Source organism: Rutilus rutilus (genome assembly GCF_951802725.1).
Source record: "Rutilus rutilus genome assembly, chromosome: 11".
Classification (NCBI taxonomy): Eukaryota; Metazoa; Chordata; class Actinopteri; order Cypriniformes; family Leuciscidae; genus Rutilus; species Rutilus rutilus.
Window position 1 is genome coordinate 4,191,959 of NC_140216.1, and position 19,995 is coordinate 4,211,953.

Here is a 19,995-nt window from a genome sequence, read left to right on the forward strand (position 1 = left end):
AACGATCTTCATTATAAATCAATATTATAACTGAATCCAGTTTTGTATTTAGCTGTTCACACACACACACACAAAAAGACTTATGTGATGTCTAAAGAAATAATTCACAAAAATTACCTTGATTTACAAAGTTTTGGAACTTCAGCACTGTTTGAAATCAGGGCACTAAAACCATTGTTATATCTTAGCCTATACAACCAGTGTTTATTTAATAAAAAATAAAATTCAAAAAGAGTGGGTTGAACGGTTTATTTTTTTAAATCAACATATTTCTTATCAAACCATTTGAACTAAACTCATTACAATTTCACAATAGACAAACCAAATTGAAAAGACAATAGAAACTAGGCTACAAATCTTTACATGACAAACTGAAAAGTAGTTGAAAAACAGCAGAAAACAGTATTCAATTTACTGGAACATCAATCACTGTAGGCTATTGTTAAGCTAAAACCATATCACATCATGAAGTATAAGACTCATCAATTTATCTACGAGCCACAAGCTCCAGAAGAGTTGAGGCGATCTTGTCAAGACTGGTGGAGGTGCTCGCTTCTGGAGGTGGTGAGGCTGATGGCTGGAACGGGTCGTACGGTTCGTCGCCAGCTTGACTGTCATTCTGATGGGACCTGTGCTGTCCTCTCCCAAAATGCATCCTTGCTTCTTCTTGAAGAGAAGTTGGTGGGAAGTTACCAGGAGGTTTGCCAAAGCTCTCTGAAAACAATAATCAGGAAGAATCAATCAGGAGATCATGACGAATGAAGGCGCTATACAGAAAAAAAAAGAAAAAAGTACTAGTTCAAAAAGTGGGGGAATTTTTTTTTTTTTAACAAATTCTTAGAAACACTGTAAATACTATCATCTGCTCCTCAGGAAGACTAGTTTGCCCTATGATAACTGGGTGTTTGTTTACCTTGAAAACCTCTCTCAACACCTGCAGGGCCTCTGCCCTCAAAATGCTCAAATGAACGGCTTCTTTCAGAATCCAAATTTCCAAAGCCTCTGTATTCGTCATCATAATATCTTGTCTCTTGGGTTCTTCTTGGAGCTTCTTCTCTGGAAGTTCTTGAATATTCTTCGTAATGTTGTTCCTTCTCCCTATGATCATCATCATATGGTCTCCTCTCTGGAAGACCTTTGGGATTCTCTTGTAACCTTGACTTTTGAAATCCTCTGGGATCATCAGCGTACGGCCTTGCTTCTTGAAGACCACCGGGATAATCGTCAAATCGGTTTGGCTCCTTGTACTCATCTTCATAATATCTGGTCTCTCTATGACATCTGGGGTCATCCTCACTTTGTCGGACCTCTCGAAAATCTCTAGGGTCATCTCCATATTGTCTGGATTCTTGGAAACTTCTGGGGTCGTTTTCATACGGTCTGATCTCTTGGAAACCCCTGTTTTCTGAATACATGCCATCTGGATCATCCCTTGGGTCTTTATATGCATCTCTGCGTTGCTCCGTCTGCTTTACCCCTCTGTGATCACTGACTGATTGTGAAGATGGGCCCTTTAGATGAAAGACAACAAAAAGATAATTATTTAGACCTAATTAAATGAGAATGATTCTTAAAAGATAACACTGTGCTTACCCCAGCTGTTCCGGATTTTTTTGCTTGGAACTCTTTCAAAACTGTGCACAACTTTTCTTTAAGAAATCTGGCGTCATCCATATTTTCAATCTGGATGTCACTCTGTAATTTAAAAAAAGAATATGTTCAAATGAAAACTCCAGTCTATCAAGTAAATAATTGTTTTCATGTTGGTCAAATATTCCGCACTCACAAGTATGTCCAGAACGTTTTCATGTTTTGGATCAAGATGGGATACACTTCCAGGGTCCACAAATTGGTTATTGAATGACTGTATAGAGAGGAACACAAAAAACAACAACATGAGAATGCCAACGAGCACCAAGTACAATTACATACACAGTTACAGCAAGTTTTTTTGTGTAGTCAAGCTACAGTCTGTCAAAGGATATACAGTGTGACAAAATGTTTGGTTAAATATTAAATACGTTTGCATGTACAAAGACAGAAGCCGCCAATTGTAGTCTGATTAATATGTATACAGTACATGCTGGACAAGGACAAGCTACAAATCACTATCTATTTCTGTCAAGGTGCAAAAAAGCGCAATTTCATTCAGATCCATTGGCTATCAATAGTGTAGTGGTGTATGAAGCACAGTTCACACAGAAGTCCCTTTCAAACCGAGCATCTTTCTGTTGGTCAACTTGACAAATTAAGTGAACTCATTGCGAAATCTGTGTGGGGAATTATTATTATTATTTTTTTTTTTTTCACACTTAGGCAAAATTCCCATTCAAATGGATTCCTATTGAAACGACTGAAATTCGACCGTGAAATTTGACTGAATAACAGTAAATATTACCACACCATTAGTCGGACTTCACAAAAACAGACCTTTGTATACATATTTTAACAAGACAAAGTTCTTGCTTTAGTCTAACTGACACCAAACTTAAACTGCATGTAAATGCACTTTGAAACTTTGCTTGAAGTATCACCAGAGGCTCTACACACGAACTCGAGCATTGAGAACATTGTGTACACAGAGTTTACTAAAAAGAAAGATTTTGAACAACTCACTGTGTTTCAGTCCGCCGGCATTTTGTCAGTCAAAAATAGTCGATCTCCGTAATAGGAAGGAGAGTAAAGACGGAAAGCTCCTAAAGCTTATTTCCATATAAATTCACAGATAATTTGTTGTTTTGTCGTTAGTGAAAATCAATATTGACCTAGTATTTGAAACAGGATGCTCATATAAGAAGCAATACTAAAATTCAGAGTCAGTTCATTCGCATTCGGAGATCGACTATTTTTGACTGACAAAATGCCGGCGGACGGAAACACAGTGAGTTGTTCAAAATCTTTCTTTTTAGTAAACTCTGTGTACATAAACAATGTTCTCAATGCTCGAGTTCATGTGTAAAGCCCCTGGTGAAACTTCGAGCAAAGTTTCATGTTATGTCGAGCCTTCTTAGTGTTTTAAAAATAGCGATTTTTAAAGGGATAGTTCACTTTAAAATTAAAATTCTGTCATCATATACTCACCCTTATGTTGTTTCAAACCTGTATAAATTTCTTTCTTCTGCTGAACAGAAAGGAAGATATTTAGAAGAATGCCAGTAACCAGACCGTTTCTGGTCCCATTGACTTCCATAGTAGGAAAAAAAAATATACTATGGAAGTCAATGGGACCAGAAACTGTCTGGTTACTGATATTCTTCTAAATATCTTCCTTTCTGTTCAGCAGAAGAAAGAAATTCATAAAGGATTGAAACAACATGAGGGTGAGTATATGATGACAGAATTTTCATTTTAAAGTGAACTATCCCTTTAATGCCATCATAGAAGTGCCCCAAGCACTCCCATTCAAAAGGCAATTTGACCGAAAATGGAAATACGGTCAAACTTAAAAGTGGCGTTTCCATTCTAATTATGCTTTTAAACGAAAGTTTGCCTCGGGTAGATTAACAAAAAGACCCTAGGTTGCATTTTGGCGAGAGTTCCCCTTTAAAACGAGTTATCTTAAATTCTCAATATACTTGTTTTTGTGTGTAAACCCAAGGGTTTAGTGGCTTTGCAGTTTTACCGGAGGTGGTTGTTTTGCTCTGAACTGGGCTCCTCTTGACTTCTCTTTTTGGATGTTTTTTTTGGAATGTCTAAAATAAGAATTGTAAAAAAACAAAACAAAATACAATTAAAGACAACAGACTAATGCAAATGGGTGTAAAAATACTAATAATTGCATCAAATTTCATAACATTGTGCAACAAAGTGTATGATTTTCTGAATGTGACTTTATGAAACGATCCAACAAGCTACCTCATATGCGCGAGTGCTATTTCCTCTGTGGTTGCATCAGAGAATCTGCTCTTCTTTTTCTTTTTAGCTGGAACAGCTTCCTGTGAATATGCTCTTGGATCTCTGGGCTCAAGCATGTGGGGGTAACCTTGCATCTCATTAGCTTTGTCCCAAGTCCCTCTGTGCAACTCTCTGACAGTCCCTCTTCTCTCCTCGTCATGAAAACCTTTTCCATGCATGGGCATGGGATTCGTGGCAAGTTTTTCCTCTTCATAAGTTGCGTATCGCCTATATTCCATTGGCTCAGCCTGATATTCAGATTCTCCAGGGCGCTGGATTCGGAGGTCTTTGTCATTAAATCGGTTTCTTGGCATGCCTTCATTATAAACTTTCTCTTGGACATCTATAGACACAAGTCTATCACCTCTTGAGAACTGTCCTTGGCCAAGAACTTCTTCATAGTCTTCTCGAAGTCTCCTTGGACCCTGGTCTGCATAGGGCCTAGTATGCATTTCTCTTTCAGCTCTTTCAGGATAATTATCCCCTCTTTCAGGATAACTATCCCCTCGTAAGCCTCTTCCTCGAATGTCGGCTTCTTCATATGGTTGTTGATGTCGGTTTCCTTCTGGATAGGATTGCTGGCGGACTGCATCATCTGGATTAGGTCTATCATAATGGTCATACTTTTCGCCAGTATAATATGGTCCTCCCTGTTCTTCTAAGTACGTCTGTTTATGAATATTATCTTCTGCCAAAGGTGACTCCCTAATAGAGTCTCGTCCATAGTAGGGTTGTTCATGAACACTGGACGGTAAATCTCTTCCTGTAAGGTACAAAATTTAGTTTACAATTTTACACAAACTGGAATTCTGTATATATAAAAATTGTAAAAAAGCAGCTGTGGTTTAAGAAGTCAAAATTTCACCTTGGAAATTTGAAAATTGGTCTCTTCTGAGTGCCTGAAATGAAATTACAGCTGAATAGTAATTCATATTTCTAGATGTTTAATGTAAACTATTAAAAATAATTCATTTTATAAGCAACAAAGATGTTAATACCACAGGCGTTCCCCATCCCTCCTGCTTTTCGACTACTGCAGCTTTCGCTCTGGCAACGAGACCTGGTTGTTTCTGTGCGCTGTCATGCCATGTCACCAAATCTGGCCTTTTCAGTTCCTGATAAGACAGATCTAATGTAACCACTTTATTTTACTCTGAACAGAATAAGGGTAAAAGTAAAATGAGGAAAAATGCCACCATACCAAGTATTTTTGCCGGTGCTTGCGTCCAACGACATGGGCCACCATACTAAAAAGGTCCATATCAACGTTACACAATCGGCACTTGTATTTTAACACACCTTTGCCATCATCAGTGACATGATCTGGGATCTGTCTCAGGGAGCCGAGACCTGAACAAAGAAAAAAGGAAGAGTAAGCAGTTTAATTAAATTGTAAAAATACTGAATAGTTCACCTAATAATAAACATTTCTCTCACCTCATGCCATTTCATATGATTGTTTTTTTTTTCTGCGGAACATAAAAGATATTTAGAAAAATGTCTCAGTATTTGTTTTTGGCCATATAATGAAAGTCAATGGGGACCAAATTCCAGTGTTATTTTGGACCCCATTCACTTCCACTGTATGGACGAAAACAGTTCCAAAACATTTTCCAAAATATCTTCTTTCGTGTTTTACAAAAGAAAGAAAACCATAAAGATTTGTAAAGACATGAGGTGAGTAAATGATGACTAAACTTTCATTATAGGGTGAACTATCCCTTTAAGACTGTTTCACTCATCATGATTTCAATGGTATCCTAACCATTAAAGTCATCTTACCAATAATGGGCTCATCAAGTTTCAGGTATTTCAAATATTCTATGATATCTGTCCATTCCGGCAGTGGAGGTTGTCTCGGAATCTTTCCTATAAGGACAGAATAAGCTCATAAAACATGTTCATTTCAAAAGGTTACAAATATACAAAAAACATAGTCCTACGTCTGAAAGTTCATACAATTCTTCTACTGCAGCTAAGTAACACAAAATGTCTGAAATATGCCCACCCCGTTCAAAAAAGGTGCATTTTCAAGCATTATGCTTTTTTATAAGCAGTTTGTACCAGAGGAACACAAATTTGAATGAAATTTGAGGAAGATTGATGAAGATCCCTCCGAAATGTTGATGTTTGCTTCAAAATTGTTTTCATTTGACCTACTATCAAACAGTAAAAGATAAAGTTCATTTTCATGAACACCATTTCTGGTTGTTCAGAAGCTGATTTAGACTCGAGGCCTCTTTTCAGGTAAAAATAAAAATAAATCCTTGTCATCCTTCTTACCAATATTTAAAGGACATTCCCATATATTTCTGCTGAAACGTCACATTTCATGAAAATCCAGGGGAGGCCGTCTAATGTTCAGCAATCAAAAAAGACATCACTTGGTGAAAGACAAACTGGTCTCAAATTGTTAAGTAATGCTGAAGCATTACTAAATTGTGCCATCCACTCAAGGATCCATATGGCATCTCAGATCTCTAGAATCTAAGAAGCTTTGGGCAACATCAAAGTCCAGTAACGTCACAGAGAAGTCATGCTGAAAAGCATCTTTACGCAGTGCAAGAAACAGGTTTTGCACAGGTGATGAGCTGGTACAACCGTTGTCCTAGCTTTCTCACATCGCTATGGCAAAACAGTATCCCAGGATTGAGATCAGTCTGAAAGATGCTGTAGAAATCCAAACTTATGCACCTGGGAATCTGTCCATACACATAATATGTATGACATACTTGCTTCTCTAGTCCTCACTGCCTCCTTTGGTAAATCACAGATATAAAGGGGACACAATGAAAGTGAAATAAAAAGTAAGATAATCTGCTGAGCACACTGGAAGCATTGTGCTATTTACAGCATGTATACTGTATTTTGGGGTGTGGGGAAATGTACAAATTCATCCCACAATGCACATTTAAATAAATATGGTGAAAAAAAAAAAAAAGACTGGATGGCATGAACAATGAGGCAAACCGATGAATTCATTGTTCAGATGTAGTTCTTATGTCACCATTGCAATGTTGCAGTGTTTATTAAATTATTTATGTGCACATAATTGTTTTTTTAAATGTGCATTTGTAATCTTTAAATAGAAAACCGGCCCGCTCACAGTGACATTGCACTGATGTACTTGACGTCAGAGAAGAGAAGGCTGGCCAACAGCCAGACGAGTTTCAATCCTTCCCCTCCAGCAACGTCACTCGCATGAAACGTTTGCAATTAGCAAACGACAACGGTCCAATCAATGCCTGATAGACAAACTCAAGTCCCACCCTACATTTTTTTTCCTCATTCGAGAAGCCGTTTCACTAGGATATACATCGCAAATTCCGTTTCATGCCTTACACCTAAAGCCAAATAAAGTCCCCCGCGTCCCCCTAAATTCCTGAAATAGAGTCACATCTTATTCTATTCCTGTTTCTTGAAAATCCCATGGTTTCACTACATCCATAAAAATCCACGTATGCATTTCTCATCTCAGTTCTGTGTGATTCCAACAGGATTCTGTTTCTTCTTAATCTTCAAATCCACAGCTGACTGCCAACAAAACTATATCAGCTAGGTCTTCATATTACTTCAGAAAAAAAAGAAAAAAAGAAAAGAAAAAAACAGTTCTTGTGATGATTCCTATCATCAGTGGTGAATCCTGCGAGTTTGACGACCATATATTTTTGATGGCAGAAGGACATCTTCCTCAATGGAAACCCTACCTGACCTATGGAATGATACCTGACAATTTGAATACTTACAAACTCCTTGAGATTTCTGTTGAATTTCCTGATAGGATACAGAATTGTGCTTCTAAGCACATACAAATGTCAAAATAACTAATAATTAAATAATTAAATTCTGCGACACTTTGGGTGTGTTCACACTTGTAGTTCAGTTTCTGCTATTATATTTAGTCCTGGTTCGCTTTGCGTTCACACTGTCATTTTTAACACTGGACCTAAAGCTATAAAACAAAAGGCATAAGGATAAGGTCTGATTGGATTGGACAGCTTTTATGACAAGGAGAGGCGGATCCAATGCCTGTACTGAACTGTAATGGACAACATCGGGACTATGATGATCCTTGAGCATTCTGTCCTTTTTAGGGTCGCATCTTGTGAAATTACATTCAGTTTTTGGATCTTTTAGATGTGTTTGGTCCATGTTGTGTTCATATTTCAGTTGAACTGCACCTGAAAATGTGATTCACGGTCCGCCTGTTTGGTGGCACCAAGTTTCAGATGGCAGCGTTCACATTTATTTAAATGAACCGCACTAACAGAGTTAGTTGTAATCAAACCAAGCCTGCCAAGTGTGAAAACACCCTTAGTATAATCTTATTACACTGATTCCAACTCTTTTTTTACTGAACACAACAGGGAAACTATAAGAAAAAAAAGATTGTATCACAAAGTTGTGATTTTTACTACTTACCCTGTGAAGCATAGGACTCCTCTTTCTTTGAAGAGATAAACAGTGGAGGAAAAACAGGGACAGATGATTATACGTTTTACTTATGATCACTTCATAGGAGTTACTTGCAATACTGAAATAAAGTAAACAAAAGTTAATAATGACAAAGCAGCAAAGAGTGTTGAGATAGTTGATGGTCCAAACCCCAAAAGGGGGAGACCTTCTTTCATCATTGGGCTCTTGATTAAGGCACTTAACCCCAGGAGATCTATGGGACCAGTATTGTGCATCACTCTGAAGAAAAGGTAAAGGTTGAAGAACCAAAAGTATGGACATCATAATGTATGTGGAATAAGGAATCCAAATTTTCCAGAAGCAATCCACAAGGTTGGGTTTCACCTGTTCATGAGATGAAATGAGGAATTTCACAAAGTTGAAGAGTAAGGTGCCACAAAAGTGTAAAAGCATAAGAGTTCTGAACAGTCCAGTGAGAATGTACTTAATACAAGTCATTCAAAGACTAGAAAAAAAACATGAAAATGTGTCCTTGGATTTACGCAGGATTCAGTGCCATATTTATTCAGGTAGAACCTGTGTTATTTAATAAAAAAGTGACATTTCTAAGTGAAATAGAGTACATTTTTGGATTACCTACAATCCAGTAGGTAAAATCCTTTCTGTTCAGAACCCAATGAACAGACAGTGACAGCATGTGGAAGTTATAACATACAGAAAAGAAATTATGCAGGAAGAATTTATGGTCAGAATTTCCATTTGACCAAAAGTAGTAAGTACTAACTCTCTCGAAGATTGCTTGTTGCTACAAATTGCCTCAAACAAAACCTTTGAGTAACTTTCAAAGATTAAAATTTGTCACGAATGTCACAAACTTTGGAAAAATAAAGCAACAAGTTCTTCCTTGTGAACATTCTTTGCTGCAACCTGTGCAGTCTGACTCTCGCATCGCGGCCAGTCAAACAGATTTTCACAACTCTTGCCATTTTAGTATGCAACATGCATCCAATGGTCATTAAGCAGTCTTGAAAAGAAGCACATCATCACCTGCTGTCGTCTGACAAACTACAGCACAATTTTGTGCCGATGACAACTATTTGAAGTAGTTTGAGGATGCCCTCAGACTACAAGAATAAACAAATGTTATGGTGCTCCTGAATCTTCTCAAACATACAAGAATATATTGTTTCAAGCAGCATCATCCATTCAGGAGACTGAAGATCCACGTGATCGAAACCCTTGTTAAAGCAGAAAGATAAACATATAAAATGGTAGAGTGTTATTGGTCTTCAAAATGTTATGTAACTGGCATCTCAGTGTCTCACACTTGAATCCTTTTTAAAAGAACCAGAAGTGGACCAAGAAAAGTGTCCTTGAAAGAGGACGCTGGCTGGGGTCTCTGATGTCTTTGTGGTCATACTGTTGCTTATAGTAAAAGATAAAGAAATGTCATCGAACAGACTCCAAAATAGTCCAGTGTCCACACAACTCTATCTAATCCGCTTTAAAGAAGAATGAGTAGTTTTTGGGACTGGTAAAGCAATGCAGAATAACCCATATACAAGGTCATAACCTGTAAACAGTTAGCCTAGAAATCTAGATGCAAATTTTATTTTGCAGCCAGTGTCGTCTAGCAACTCTCCGTTGGCTTGCGAGCTGGAAAAACCAAACTCTAGTCAGGCCAATCACATCGTGTATAGAGTCGGTAGGCGGGCTTAACATAATGACGGCAGAGTTGTGACGGTTCCCCTGCTACTTGAAAACAAAGAAGATGGCTGCCGCTGCTGGCGAACAGCGGTCTTTCGAATCGGCTTCGGCCGCAACTCTGGAAGACTTGGAGTTAAGCTTTTCTTTGTGAAAAGAAAGACCAAAGAACGGCACTGAAGTCATTCGGAGTTTTGCCGACCGGATACGGCAAAAGTTTAATCTATCAACTAGCTCCGCTGATGTGAAAACGCTCTGGTTGGTTGTAGCGCTATCCTATTGCGTGAAGGGAATTTGAAAGACAACCGTTTATCCCGCCCCTCGAATTGAGCCCTGCCAATGGTGTGTTCCCAGACCCAACATCTTGATGTGGGTCTGGCTTGTCAGGCTAGTAAACAGTGTCCGAGACAAAGGAAATGAACAGGCAAAATGTTGTTCGCTGGTTGATCTCTAATCCTTAGAAGCCCTAAAGTTGAATGAAACAGAAAAGTGAATAAAACAAAAAAAACAAACAATCAAAGTATTATTGTCTAAAACTACTAAAAAACATTATTAATAATACTTACATAAAAACAGAAATACTAGTGCTATGTAGCCTAAACACAAAATTTTACATTAAAAAATACAGAGAAAAAAACAGCAGCCATTACTCCAGTCTTCAGTGTCACGTGATCCTTAGGAAATAATTTTACATTTCCTAAATTTGGTGGTCAATTATTGATATTCCTTCAGACACTATACTCGATTTTCATTCCTTACCTTCAAATGTTGCAGTGTAGTCACGTGGATTTTGTAATGTGTTTCGCCCCTTATTCTTTTATCGCAGATCTGAGGAACGGAAGTTATCAATATTACTTGTCTATAATCAAGTCACATCAATGCATTTACATAGAGTTATAATAAACAGGATGAACATTACTATCTGTTTTTGTGCACTAGGGTCAAAATAAGACGGATTTTACCATGCAATCGATGAAGGTGTTGGCCTGGTCATCGTCGTACACTGTCAGCAAATCAGACATCTCTGCAAACTAAAACAAGACACAATGTTGTTTTATAGGGAGCTATGTACATAATATGTTCTTAGACAGTCGTGCGAGATTAATACAGTGCAGAAAACATTAATCAATTTAGATGCATCACACATTTCATACACGTTTACGTAATCAAAATTGCGACGCACCTACTGTAACGCCTCGCCCGCAAGAGTTAGCGATAGATTAGCGAATTAGCGATCTGCGCTTTTAATTCCCACAAAACAAAACAATTTCCTTGAACAGTGATATTAAAGTGATGTTACAAACAAAATTTAGTGAAATTCAATTTTTACGTTAGGCCACTTCTTTCATCCTTTGCTTCTTCTGTGGTGAAATGATATTTTCTGCGAAAACGTTTGTACCACCTAGTGGATGGGTGCGAATAGTTCGTAAAATAAATAAATACAAATAATAATCAAATAAACTAAGATAATTTTGTTGTTCCCAACCTGTATGACCTTTTTTCCTCTATTTCCTCCAAAATTAGATGTTATGTCTGACTAACACTGTTATGTGTAAGTTAGGAACTGACAGCCTCAGTCACCATTCACAATAAAAAGAAAACAATGAAAGTGAATGGTGACTGAGACTCTTCTGTCTTATATATTCTTTTGTGTTCCACAGAACAAAAGTCATACAGGTTTGGGACAAAACCGAGCTTGGAACAGTATTATGATGAACCCAAAAAACAGGTTAGCTGAAGAATGCTACCCAATGCACGTAGAGTTTTACCCAGCAGAGGTCGGTGTGACTCAATAAGTGTGGGCTTTATGACATTCGCCAGAGGCTATAGTGAATATACAGTACAGTAAATCCACTGACAAAAAGAAATATACCCCTCTCTGCCTCTCTTTTATGAAAATTATGAGAATTATGAAAAACAGAGGAACTTGAAAAATAGGCTACTTATGTATATGCATTTCGGGAAACCTTGTAACCTTCCTATGATCTAGGAAACTGTGCCCACCCACCTGTGATCTTTGAGTTAGATTTGACCTGCAATAAAAACACATACAAAATGATTACTGGTCTAAAACCTCTAAGAGACCTCTTCTAGGACTAAATCCAGGTCCCAATGTGTATCATGATAAAAAAATATTAATTGAATATTGATGGGATAATTACAGTAAAAAATTGTTAGCAGATTTCGATCACTTTTGGCATTTCACTGTCACATTTCATTACAAGTTACTGTTTCAGTCCACAAAAAAAAAAGAAAAAAAAAAAAGAAATTGTGTATTTCAACATAAATTTACATTGTGACGTTTCACATCTGTTTCAATTATTCAATTTGGTGTTTATAGGTGTTTTGGAAAGTACTTTAGTGTTTTTTGTTGCCATGTGGTCTTATAGGAGAAAATTACATAGGCCTAAAATGTGCCTTTATTGAAAATGAGCCAGAAATGACCTGAAGACAATATGAGGGAAAATCATCATCATCATCAGTCTTTATTACAGACACAGGGTCCAAATGTAAAAACAGACAATAATAAATAAAATAAACAAAATACAACAGCAGCACACACACACACACACACACACACACACACACACATACATACACACACACACACATAGAACTCTGTCTCTCTCTCTGTCTCTCTCTCTCTCTCTCTCTCTCTCTCTCTCTCTCTCTCTCTCTCTCTCTCTCACACACACACACACAAATAAGATACAATATAGTGTAAAATATAATAGTGTAAAATTTGGCTGTTTATTCATTTTAAAATGTGGGTGTTCATTCATTTTTGGGTGTTCATTCAATGTTACAGTAACAACTTTCATTTCAGGTTTGAGAGAATCAATTCCAAGAAGACATTTTTGCACATCAAAACACATTTCTAATGAATATATGATCTATCATGAAGAGTCTTTGAAGTGCCAAGGAAAATTGGATGTTTCGAATTCCACCATATTCTACCAAAAAAATCATTATGGGGCCCCTGAGGACCCAGTTAAGGTCACTGGAAAGGGAAAAGGCTGCTTTTTCTGAAGCAAACTCCCGCCCCCGGCAGTCTTCCCTGACTCCAGTCTCTCTCAGCTACACTCGGGAGAGCCGCCGGCCGGCGCTATCAGTAATTTGTGTTATCCAAGATGGAGGAGGTTTTGTGATGTTCCCCAGCAGTCAGAAGTGATCCTTTCCCGTCCGTGTCAGATCATTCCTCAGACACCGGGGCGGACATCTTTTCTAAATCCCTCTGCCTGTGGGGAAAATAAAGAGCAACTTTAGATTTGGATATTAGTTTTTTGTGTTTTTCGCCACAGCCATGAGCTCGGGGGAAGGGGCCGAGGAGGCGGCTAAGGACGCGGCCGATATAGCGACGTTCTTCAAATCTGGTAAGCCCGAAACTCGCGAGGCTGCGGGACATTGTTCGGATGGGGAGGTTGGGTCGCACTGGGCGTTTGCAGTCGTTTTTCTACCACATATAATGCATTAAGTGCAAACATCTCTATAATATTGGTTTTGACAACCAGCGTTAGGTTGGAAATGTGGTTTATGACAACCTAGCTGGAGAAATATCAGTTGGTGTGTCGTTAGCTCGAGTCATTTGTGCCCGTTGGTTAAAGATTTTAGCAGCATAATTACAGAAATCACCATCACATCCTATGGATTTTAACTGCTTTGTCAGTAAAAGATCATTATGTTCAATTTATGTGGGTCAGTCGTGCAACATATGGGCTTGTGGGTGGAAATATAAGGTTAGCTGGAGTGCTGTGCAGGCCACATGAATAAATAATTTCAGTTATACTCCCAAATACACAGATTTTACCCACAAAACCCCTTTTAGTCTATTATCATCTCCATACTTTTTTATCTTGATTTGGAGGCAGCCATAGGAAATGAAGTATATTCAAAGTGTCAGTCCCTTTATGCTACTTTTTAATGACCCATTTCTGAACGGATAAATAAAATACCGTTATTTATCAACACAAGACTATCAGTTAGTCAGACAATCAGTAGTTTATGAGCGATCCGACGAATCTGAGAATCGAAGGTAGTCAGCAATGTAAACAATGACCTGGCGTGGCACTCCAACTCCCTGCTAACTCGCTAGCATGGTGTGATAGATTGAGGCGGTGAAAGAGGTTAAAAATAATTAATACCTCAGCACTTCAAGATATGATATCGTTATTCACGTAAAAGATAATGACAGACGCGATAGCGGTTATTATAAGCCAGATTTAGCTTGAAAACGGGATTAATCTGTAACCTGATTGACTCGTGTAGCATTTGGTTGCTAAATTAGCAAAGCTATTCTAGAAAGACTGATGACACAATTACCTTCTGTCTTGGACCAGCTTATGAAATATCATATTTTTTTAAATCAAATATTAGATTGCTTTTATGTTAATGATGATGTAATGTGTTTTATACAGGGATTTAATTGATAGCTAGGCTATATATCTGCATATAATCTGATGATGATGTAAGTTATACAGGCTGGTATATCAGATATATGACACATCTTGTTGTTCATTCTGATAGCAGGACTTTCATCTGCAAGCCCAGTTAATCATTCACAAGACTCATTTAATGGCTCTGCATAATGCATTCAGGAAATATTCAGTCCAAGACTAGGTCACGAAGTCCTGTCCTACTGAAAACAACCATCTCAAACCAGCCTAAGCTGGTTTCAAGCTGTTTTTGGACACATTTTAGCTGTTCGTTCTGTTTGACCAGTTCATTTGCTGGTTAAACCAAATGAACACCAGCTTGGCCAGGCTGAGAGACCAGCTTATACTGGTTATAACAGTTTTTCATGTTGGATAACCTTAAGTCTTCAAGACACTAGACAAGTGTCTAAAATGATTTATTAAGTTGTTTTTAAAGCATTATGATAAGTTACACCAGTTTCAACACAAATGACATTACCCACTTGAGATACGAGCGTAGTGGTTTTGTTTGGGTTTGGTCGTGAAACCACAATGGGAAGTACTGTATCTTGCAGATTTCACAACGGAAATCTTTGGTTGTTTCAGTAACCTCTCAAGAGGCTTTTGGTTTTAAACATTTTGCTTGTTTTTAGCATGGCCACTAAGTTACTGTTAAATATTAATACCCACTTTGCAGCCTCTTGATATTTGTGCTGTGTTTGCCTATTTAAGTTTGTCCTGTATTATTCAGTTTTTGCACATATCTGTTTACCATCATGTTTGAACATGCATCAGCTCATAGACTCTGTCTCTAACTCCACCTCCTCACCCCTGTACTCACTGAACACCTTGACCCGTGTTCATCATCCGTCTACATGCCATAAAAATGAATCTTCTTGTCTGCTGTCTGATACAGCAGTAATGATGTTTTCATCATTGACAGTAATAAGAAATGTCATAAGCACCAAATCAGCATGTTAGAATGATTTCTGAAGGATCATGTGACACTGAAGACTGGAGTAATGGCTGCTGGAAATGATTTTCTTTCTGTGAGTCTGAGCAGATCTTCACAATTTTCACTCGTTCACATCTGAGGTTATTATATATATATATATATATATATACATCGATTCGGAAAAGTTCTGCCACACTTTCTATTGGCTTCATCAGTGGCTTTTTGTTCTTAAGGTTTGTCGTCTAATATGCGAGCGAGTGTTCTAGACTCATTTATTTGAAAGTCATGAAGAAATATACAGTAGACCAATGCACGTTTTTGACAGCTGACTCTAAAGGTGAAGTGTGTAATTTTTGCGTGGTCCTCTAGCAAGCAAGCAAACAATCAAAACTAAGTGTGCCATCTTCAAAACCAGTTCAAACCTAATAAACACCTTTAATATCTGTACATATAAACCTCTGCGTCTTTAAGATGTAATATATCTGTATAAAATTTCGTCTTAACAAGGGCACACAGATTTTTTGCGGATGTTTGGTTTTCAGTTGTTTCTAAATCTTCTTAAACGTAGAATAAATATTAGTATGAAAATTATTGGATGAATCACAATTCGTTCATGAAAATGTTCTCATGCAGATTTCTTGACCACCTAGTGTCTGATAGTGGCCACGGCATATTAATAGGAAATATATATTTATTATTACCCCCCCCCCCCCCCCCCAATTCTTTTGATTTATTCATCCAAAATTTGCCGAATTCTGTGACATTCCACATTATACTGTAAATTCCATTTTTTATAACTGTATTCTGTGATTCCGTCTTTGTTTTCTGCGTTGAGGAAATCATAGTTGCCCTATATTAAAGGTATAGCGGAGGATTTTTTTACTTCCGGGTGGATCACCTATACTATTGGTCCTCCTAATTGTCAATCATTCTGGTGAATCAATCAAACTTATTCAAAAAGTGGAGAGGGCGGGTCTTATCTAAAATTCGGAAAGATCCTCCGCTATACCTTTAAACTGGGTTTGAAGAAGACATTTTAATGTAAAAAAAACACAAAAACAAGACACGTCAGATGTCACATTTAATGTCCTTCACTCTTAAAAAATAAAGGTTCTTTATTGGCATCTGGTTCCACGAAGAACCTTTAACATTCATGGAATCTTTCCATTGCACAAAAGGTTCTTTATAGTGGATGAAATGTTCTTTAGATTATTTTAAACCAATAATAGTGCTACTGTGAAAACCCTTTTAAAATCCCTGTCTTTTGTTCGTAGAATATTCCCTCTTATTGTTAAAGTCATAGTTTTATGTTCTTTCTCTTTCCTGATTAACTTTTTTTTGAACTTCGCATTGTGTGCTAAATTGCTCTTCTGTTGATTTTGATGGTGTCTTTGTCCTTGGCTAATAGGCCCCCTGGTAGTTTTTGGAGGCCTGGCGGTGGCTCTTTTTTTCTCTCTCTAGCGTTAGATGAATTTTTCTGACACCCAGACGTCATGTGGTTTAGCATTGAGGAGTTACATTTTCTGTCGTTGACTGTTACCACCCCAGCTGGATCGTCCCTGCGTTCAGCCCGTTCACCCTAGGCTCTCTCTCTCTCTCTTTCTTTCTCTTTCTCCTTTTCTCCTTCTATGTCTCTGTTGTGTCACGGCCATCTATTCCCTCTCCCTGTCATCTTTTTTTTCAGTTTCTTGTTCGGCTCTTCTCTCCGTCTCCATGTGTGGTAGGGAAAGGTCGTATTGACCTACATTCGCTGGGTTAGGAATGGCGCACTCGCTGCCCCCTCTGTCTCCTGGTACAGCGCAAGAAGATCCTACTTATTCAGCTGTAGAGAGAGAGAGACGCCAAGACAGCTTCCGGCAGTAAATCACCCAGGCCGATGCTGGATCATCCTGACAGAAAATGAGGGACATAGTTAGTGGAAGAGAGGGCAGACGAGAAGCAGAAAAGACAGAATAAGGGCCAAAATGAGGGTGAGGGGTAAAATATGTCTAATAGAGAAACTGGGTGTGTTGACCATTGACATTAGTTCTGTTGGTAACACTTTATAATGAGGTTAGCTTAGTTACCATTGGTTAATGCAGTAGTTCTGGTTTGGCCATGGGACCCACATTTTCCCTTGGTCATTAAGCTGTGACCCACATTTTTAGGAATTTGAAACAAGCAAATTTATTTCTCAAATGGTTAACTTGCACACAAGTATCGTCCCACTTAACTTAACATACACATAAATTGTATACGAATTGTAACACGATGAATAAACAGTATTATAAGGCAAGGCTTTTAAATAAGTGGTAAATTAAAGTGGTATTTCGGGCTAAGGTTACAGAAACTACAGTTACCATGGTATTTACACAATACTAACTTGAACTGTTAATAAAACATGGACACCGTTCTTTATGAATAGAATGATTTTTATATTTAATGTTATAAAAGATTTGAATAGTTTATATTCATCAGAGAGTCTCAAAAATGTATCATGGTTGGTTTCCACAAAAATATTCAGCACAACTAACTGATAATAATAGTTTCTTGAGTAGCAAATCAGCATATTAGATTGATTTCTGAAGGATCATGTGACACTGAAGACTGGAGTAATGGAGTAATCAGCCATTCTGATTGGTCAGCATTCTGTCATCAGTTTTTCTAATGACTGCTAAACTGTATAATATTTAGTTGTCCCAGGAAATGAATTTCCCACATATTTTAATGTCTAGAGCGGTGTCAATACAATCAATATATTGTTATTAATTTTCTAATGGTTGTGCATCGATAGCTCCAAGTCCTTGTATCACCCTGAAGGGTGATGTACATTATCCCGGCCGGATGTATCTTATCCCGCTTATTACACAGCTACTTGCCACGTAAGTAAATAATTAGACATTAAATATTGACTTGATTTTCACACATAAATAATTATGGGGATAAAAGAAATTGATTTGATATGGTTTCAAACCTGTTTGTTATCTTAAAATTCATTACAGTGTACAAAACAATCATTGAAAAATGGCAGCAGTTTCATACAAATGGGGTTTGTCTCGCGATACCGGGTGACATAATTAAATAATTGTACACAAAATTTTGATTTGAGTTTTAATATTTTATTAGCTCACCAAACGCAAAACCTCAACGAAGAAAAAACTTTCCAAGCGTATAGCGCTGACTTACCTGGATGAGCCTGTGTTATCAGTTTTTTTTACCGGTTGTTATCGGGGAATAACACACCGATCGACCAATCAGAATCAAGTATTCCACAGAGCAGTGTAATTAGTAGTTATATCATGCCATGGCTTTCATTACAGCTGTTTGGCCATTGACTGTTTCCAGGGGCGTAACACCAAATGTTGGGCCCCGGTCACAGAACCAAGGGGCGGGCCCCTCACAACAGCACAATATATATATATCAATATATCTTTGTGGGCCCCCCCTTCGCCGAGGGCCCCTGTTAATCTGTTCCACTATTACCCCCCTGTCCGACGCCCCTGACTGTTTCATTCCCTGTAAGCGTCAGGAATCATGTACTAAAAGGAAAGCATTGTTGTTTGAATACAATAGTGTAGAAGTCCAACTTCCCTTTTTGAAAACAACTGTGGCGAAGACATGTTTGTGTATTAACCGGTCCCTGAAAAAGCACACCTGAATCCTATTTCTGTTCAAAAAGCCCCCTGACACACGGCCCAGTTCTTTCATTACAATACGTATGGGCATTGCCTGAACCATCTTAGACATTAAACGCTTGGAGGCCTGAGTCGATGCCATCCATCCTCAGAATGATCCATATCCTTTCCTTGTTTTGAAATTTGTCTTTACTCTTCCTCTCTTTATCCATGGCGACTTGAATATTAATTGACCTTAAGACGGTGATTGCTTTACCACACCCTCCACTTTTCAGTGGTGGGCACTCAATGTTCTTCGGCAAGAATCAACCCGCTGATGTACCTGATGATTTTTGTGTAAATTATTTCAAATGCAGTTTATCATTGCAAAAAAAAAATATCATAAAGCACAAGCTTTTTTTTTTAATCTGGTTATGTCGAAACACTAAATATAACAGTAGATGACGAGAGAAAATTATACATGTAGTGAAATGCTATGGGAAATGTACCCAAGTGTCAAGAAGTCAGACAGTTGACATGTCTTGAACGTTGACATAAACACAGAGAAAAAAATGTGTAATTGACCCTTTGCAGATGCAGATTAGGGGCCAATTCTCACTATTAACCATCTATTAACTATGACTTTTGCCTCAATAAACTCCTAATTACTGCTTTTTAATAGTTAGTAAGGTAGTTAAGTTTAGGTATTGGGAAGGATTGAGGAATGTAGAATATGGTCATGCAGAAAAAGGCATTAATTTGTGCTTTATAAGTACTAATAAACATCCAAAATCCTAGTAATATGTATGCTAATAAGCAACTATTTAAAAGTGAGAGCTGTATCCTAAACTAAAGTGTTACCAACATTAATTATTACTTATTAGAGCTGTTGAAACTGGAAATTCACACCAGAGTTTCAGATAAAGTGAACAGATGCAGAAGTATCTTGGATTTGCATTTAGTATGTTTAACTATAGACATAATCCAAATATCCTGCTCAATTTTTCTGACTTTAGATGCA

General features: G+C 37.7%; 2 protein-coding genes across 11 annotated transcripts in view; one reads left to right on the plus strand and one right to left on the minus strand.

Moving 5' to 3' along the window:
- Positions 1–234: 234 nt before the first annotated feature.
- Positions 235–11,399, minus strand: LOC311299545 (uncharacterized protein). 2 transcript variants are annotated; one of them, XM_084423142.1, is made up of 14 exons: positions 11,198–11,399; positions 10,977–11,045; positions 10,774–10,842; positions 8,317–8,341; positions 5,677–5,763; positions 5,096–5,244; positions 4,893–5,009; positions 4,760–4,793; positions 3,856–4,657; positions 3,623–3,692; positions 1,787–1,864; positions 1,594–1,695; positions 914–1,511; positions 235–714 (listed from the first exon to the last, which is right to left on the minus strand). In XM_084423142.1, the coding sequence occupies exons 2-14, from the start codon at positions 11,034–11,036 to the stop codon at positions 488–490; spliced, it is 2,418 nt and encodes an 805-aa protein (XP_084279268.1). In that variant the 5' UTR covers positions 11,037–11,045; positions 11,198–11,399; the 3' UTR covers positions 235–487. The 2 variants fall into 2 exon arrangements, with proteins under 2 accessions (XP_084279268.1, XP_084279269.1); XM_084423143.1 differs by lacking the exon at positions 8,317–8,341.
- Positions 11,400–12,832: 1,433 nt separating this feature from the next.
- The window catches only part of trioa (trio Rho guanine nucleotide exchange factor a), a 119,063-nt gene continuing 111,900 nt past the window's right edge, over positions 12,833–19,995 (plus strand). For all 9 annotated transcript variants that reach the window (XR_014629154.1, XR_014629155.1, XM_084423135.1 and 6 more), the window contains exon 1: positions 12,833–13,388. Coding sequence is in view for 7 of the 9 variants with exons in the window: in XM_084423135.1 (XP_084279261.1) it covers positions 13,319–13,388 (70 nt within the window). In the remaining 2 variants the exon portion in view is untranslated. The remainder of the gene's footprint in view (positions 13,389–19,995) is intronic.

Excerpts from the sequence above, each read along its gene's own strand:
- LOC311299545 (XM_084423142.1), bottom strand. The coding sequence starts at position 11,036 with ATGTCTGATTTGCTGACAGTGTACGACGATGACCAGGCCAACACCTTC. Across the intron at positions 8,342-10,773 it reads CTACACTGCAACATTTGAAG|AAAGAGGAGTCCTATGCTTC; the intron begins GTAAGGAATGAA and ends ATCTCTTCAAAG. Across the intron at positions 5,245-5,676 it reads ACTTGATGAGCCCATTATTG|GTCTCGGCTCCCTGAGACAG; the intron begins GTAAGATGACTT and ends TTCTTTGTTCAG.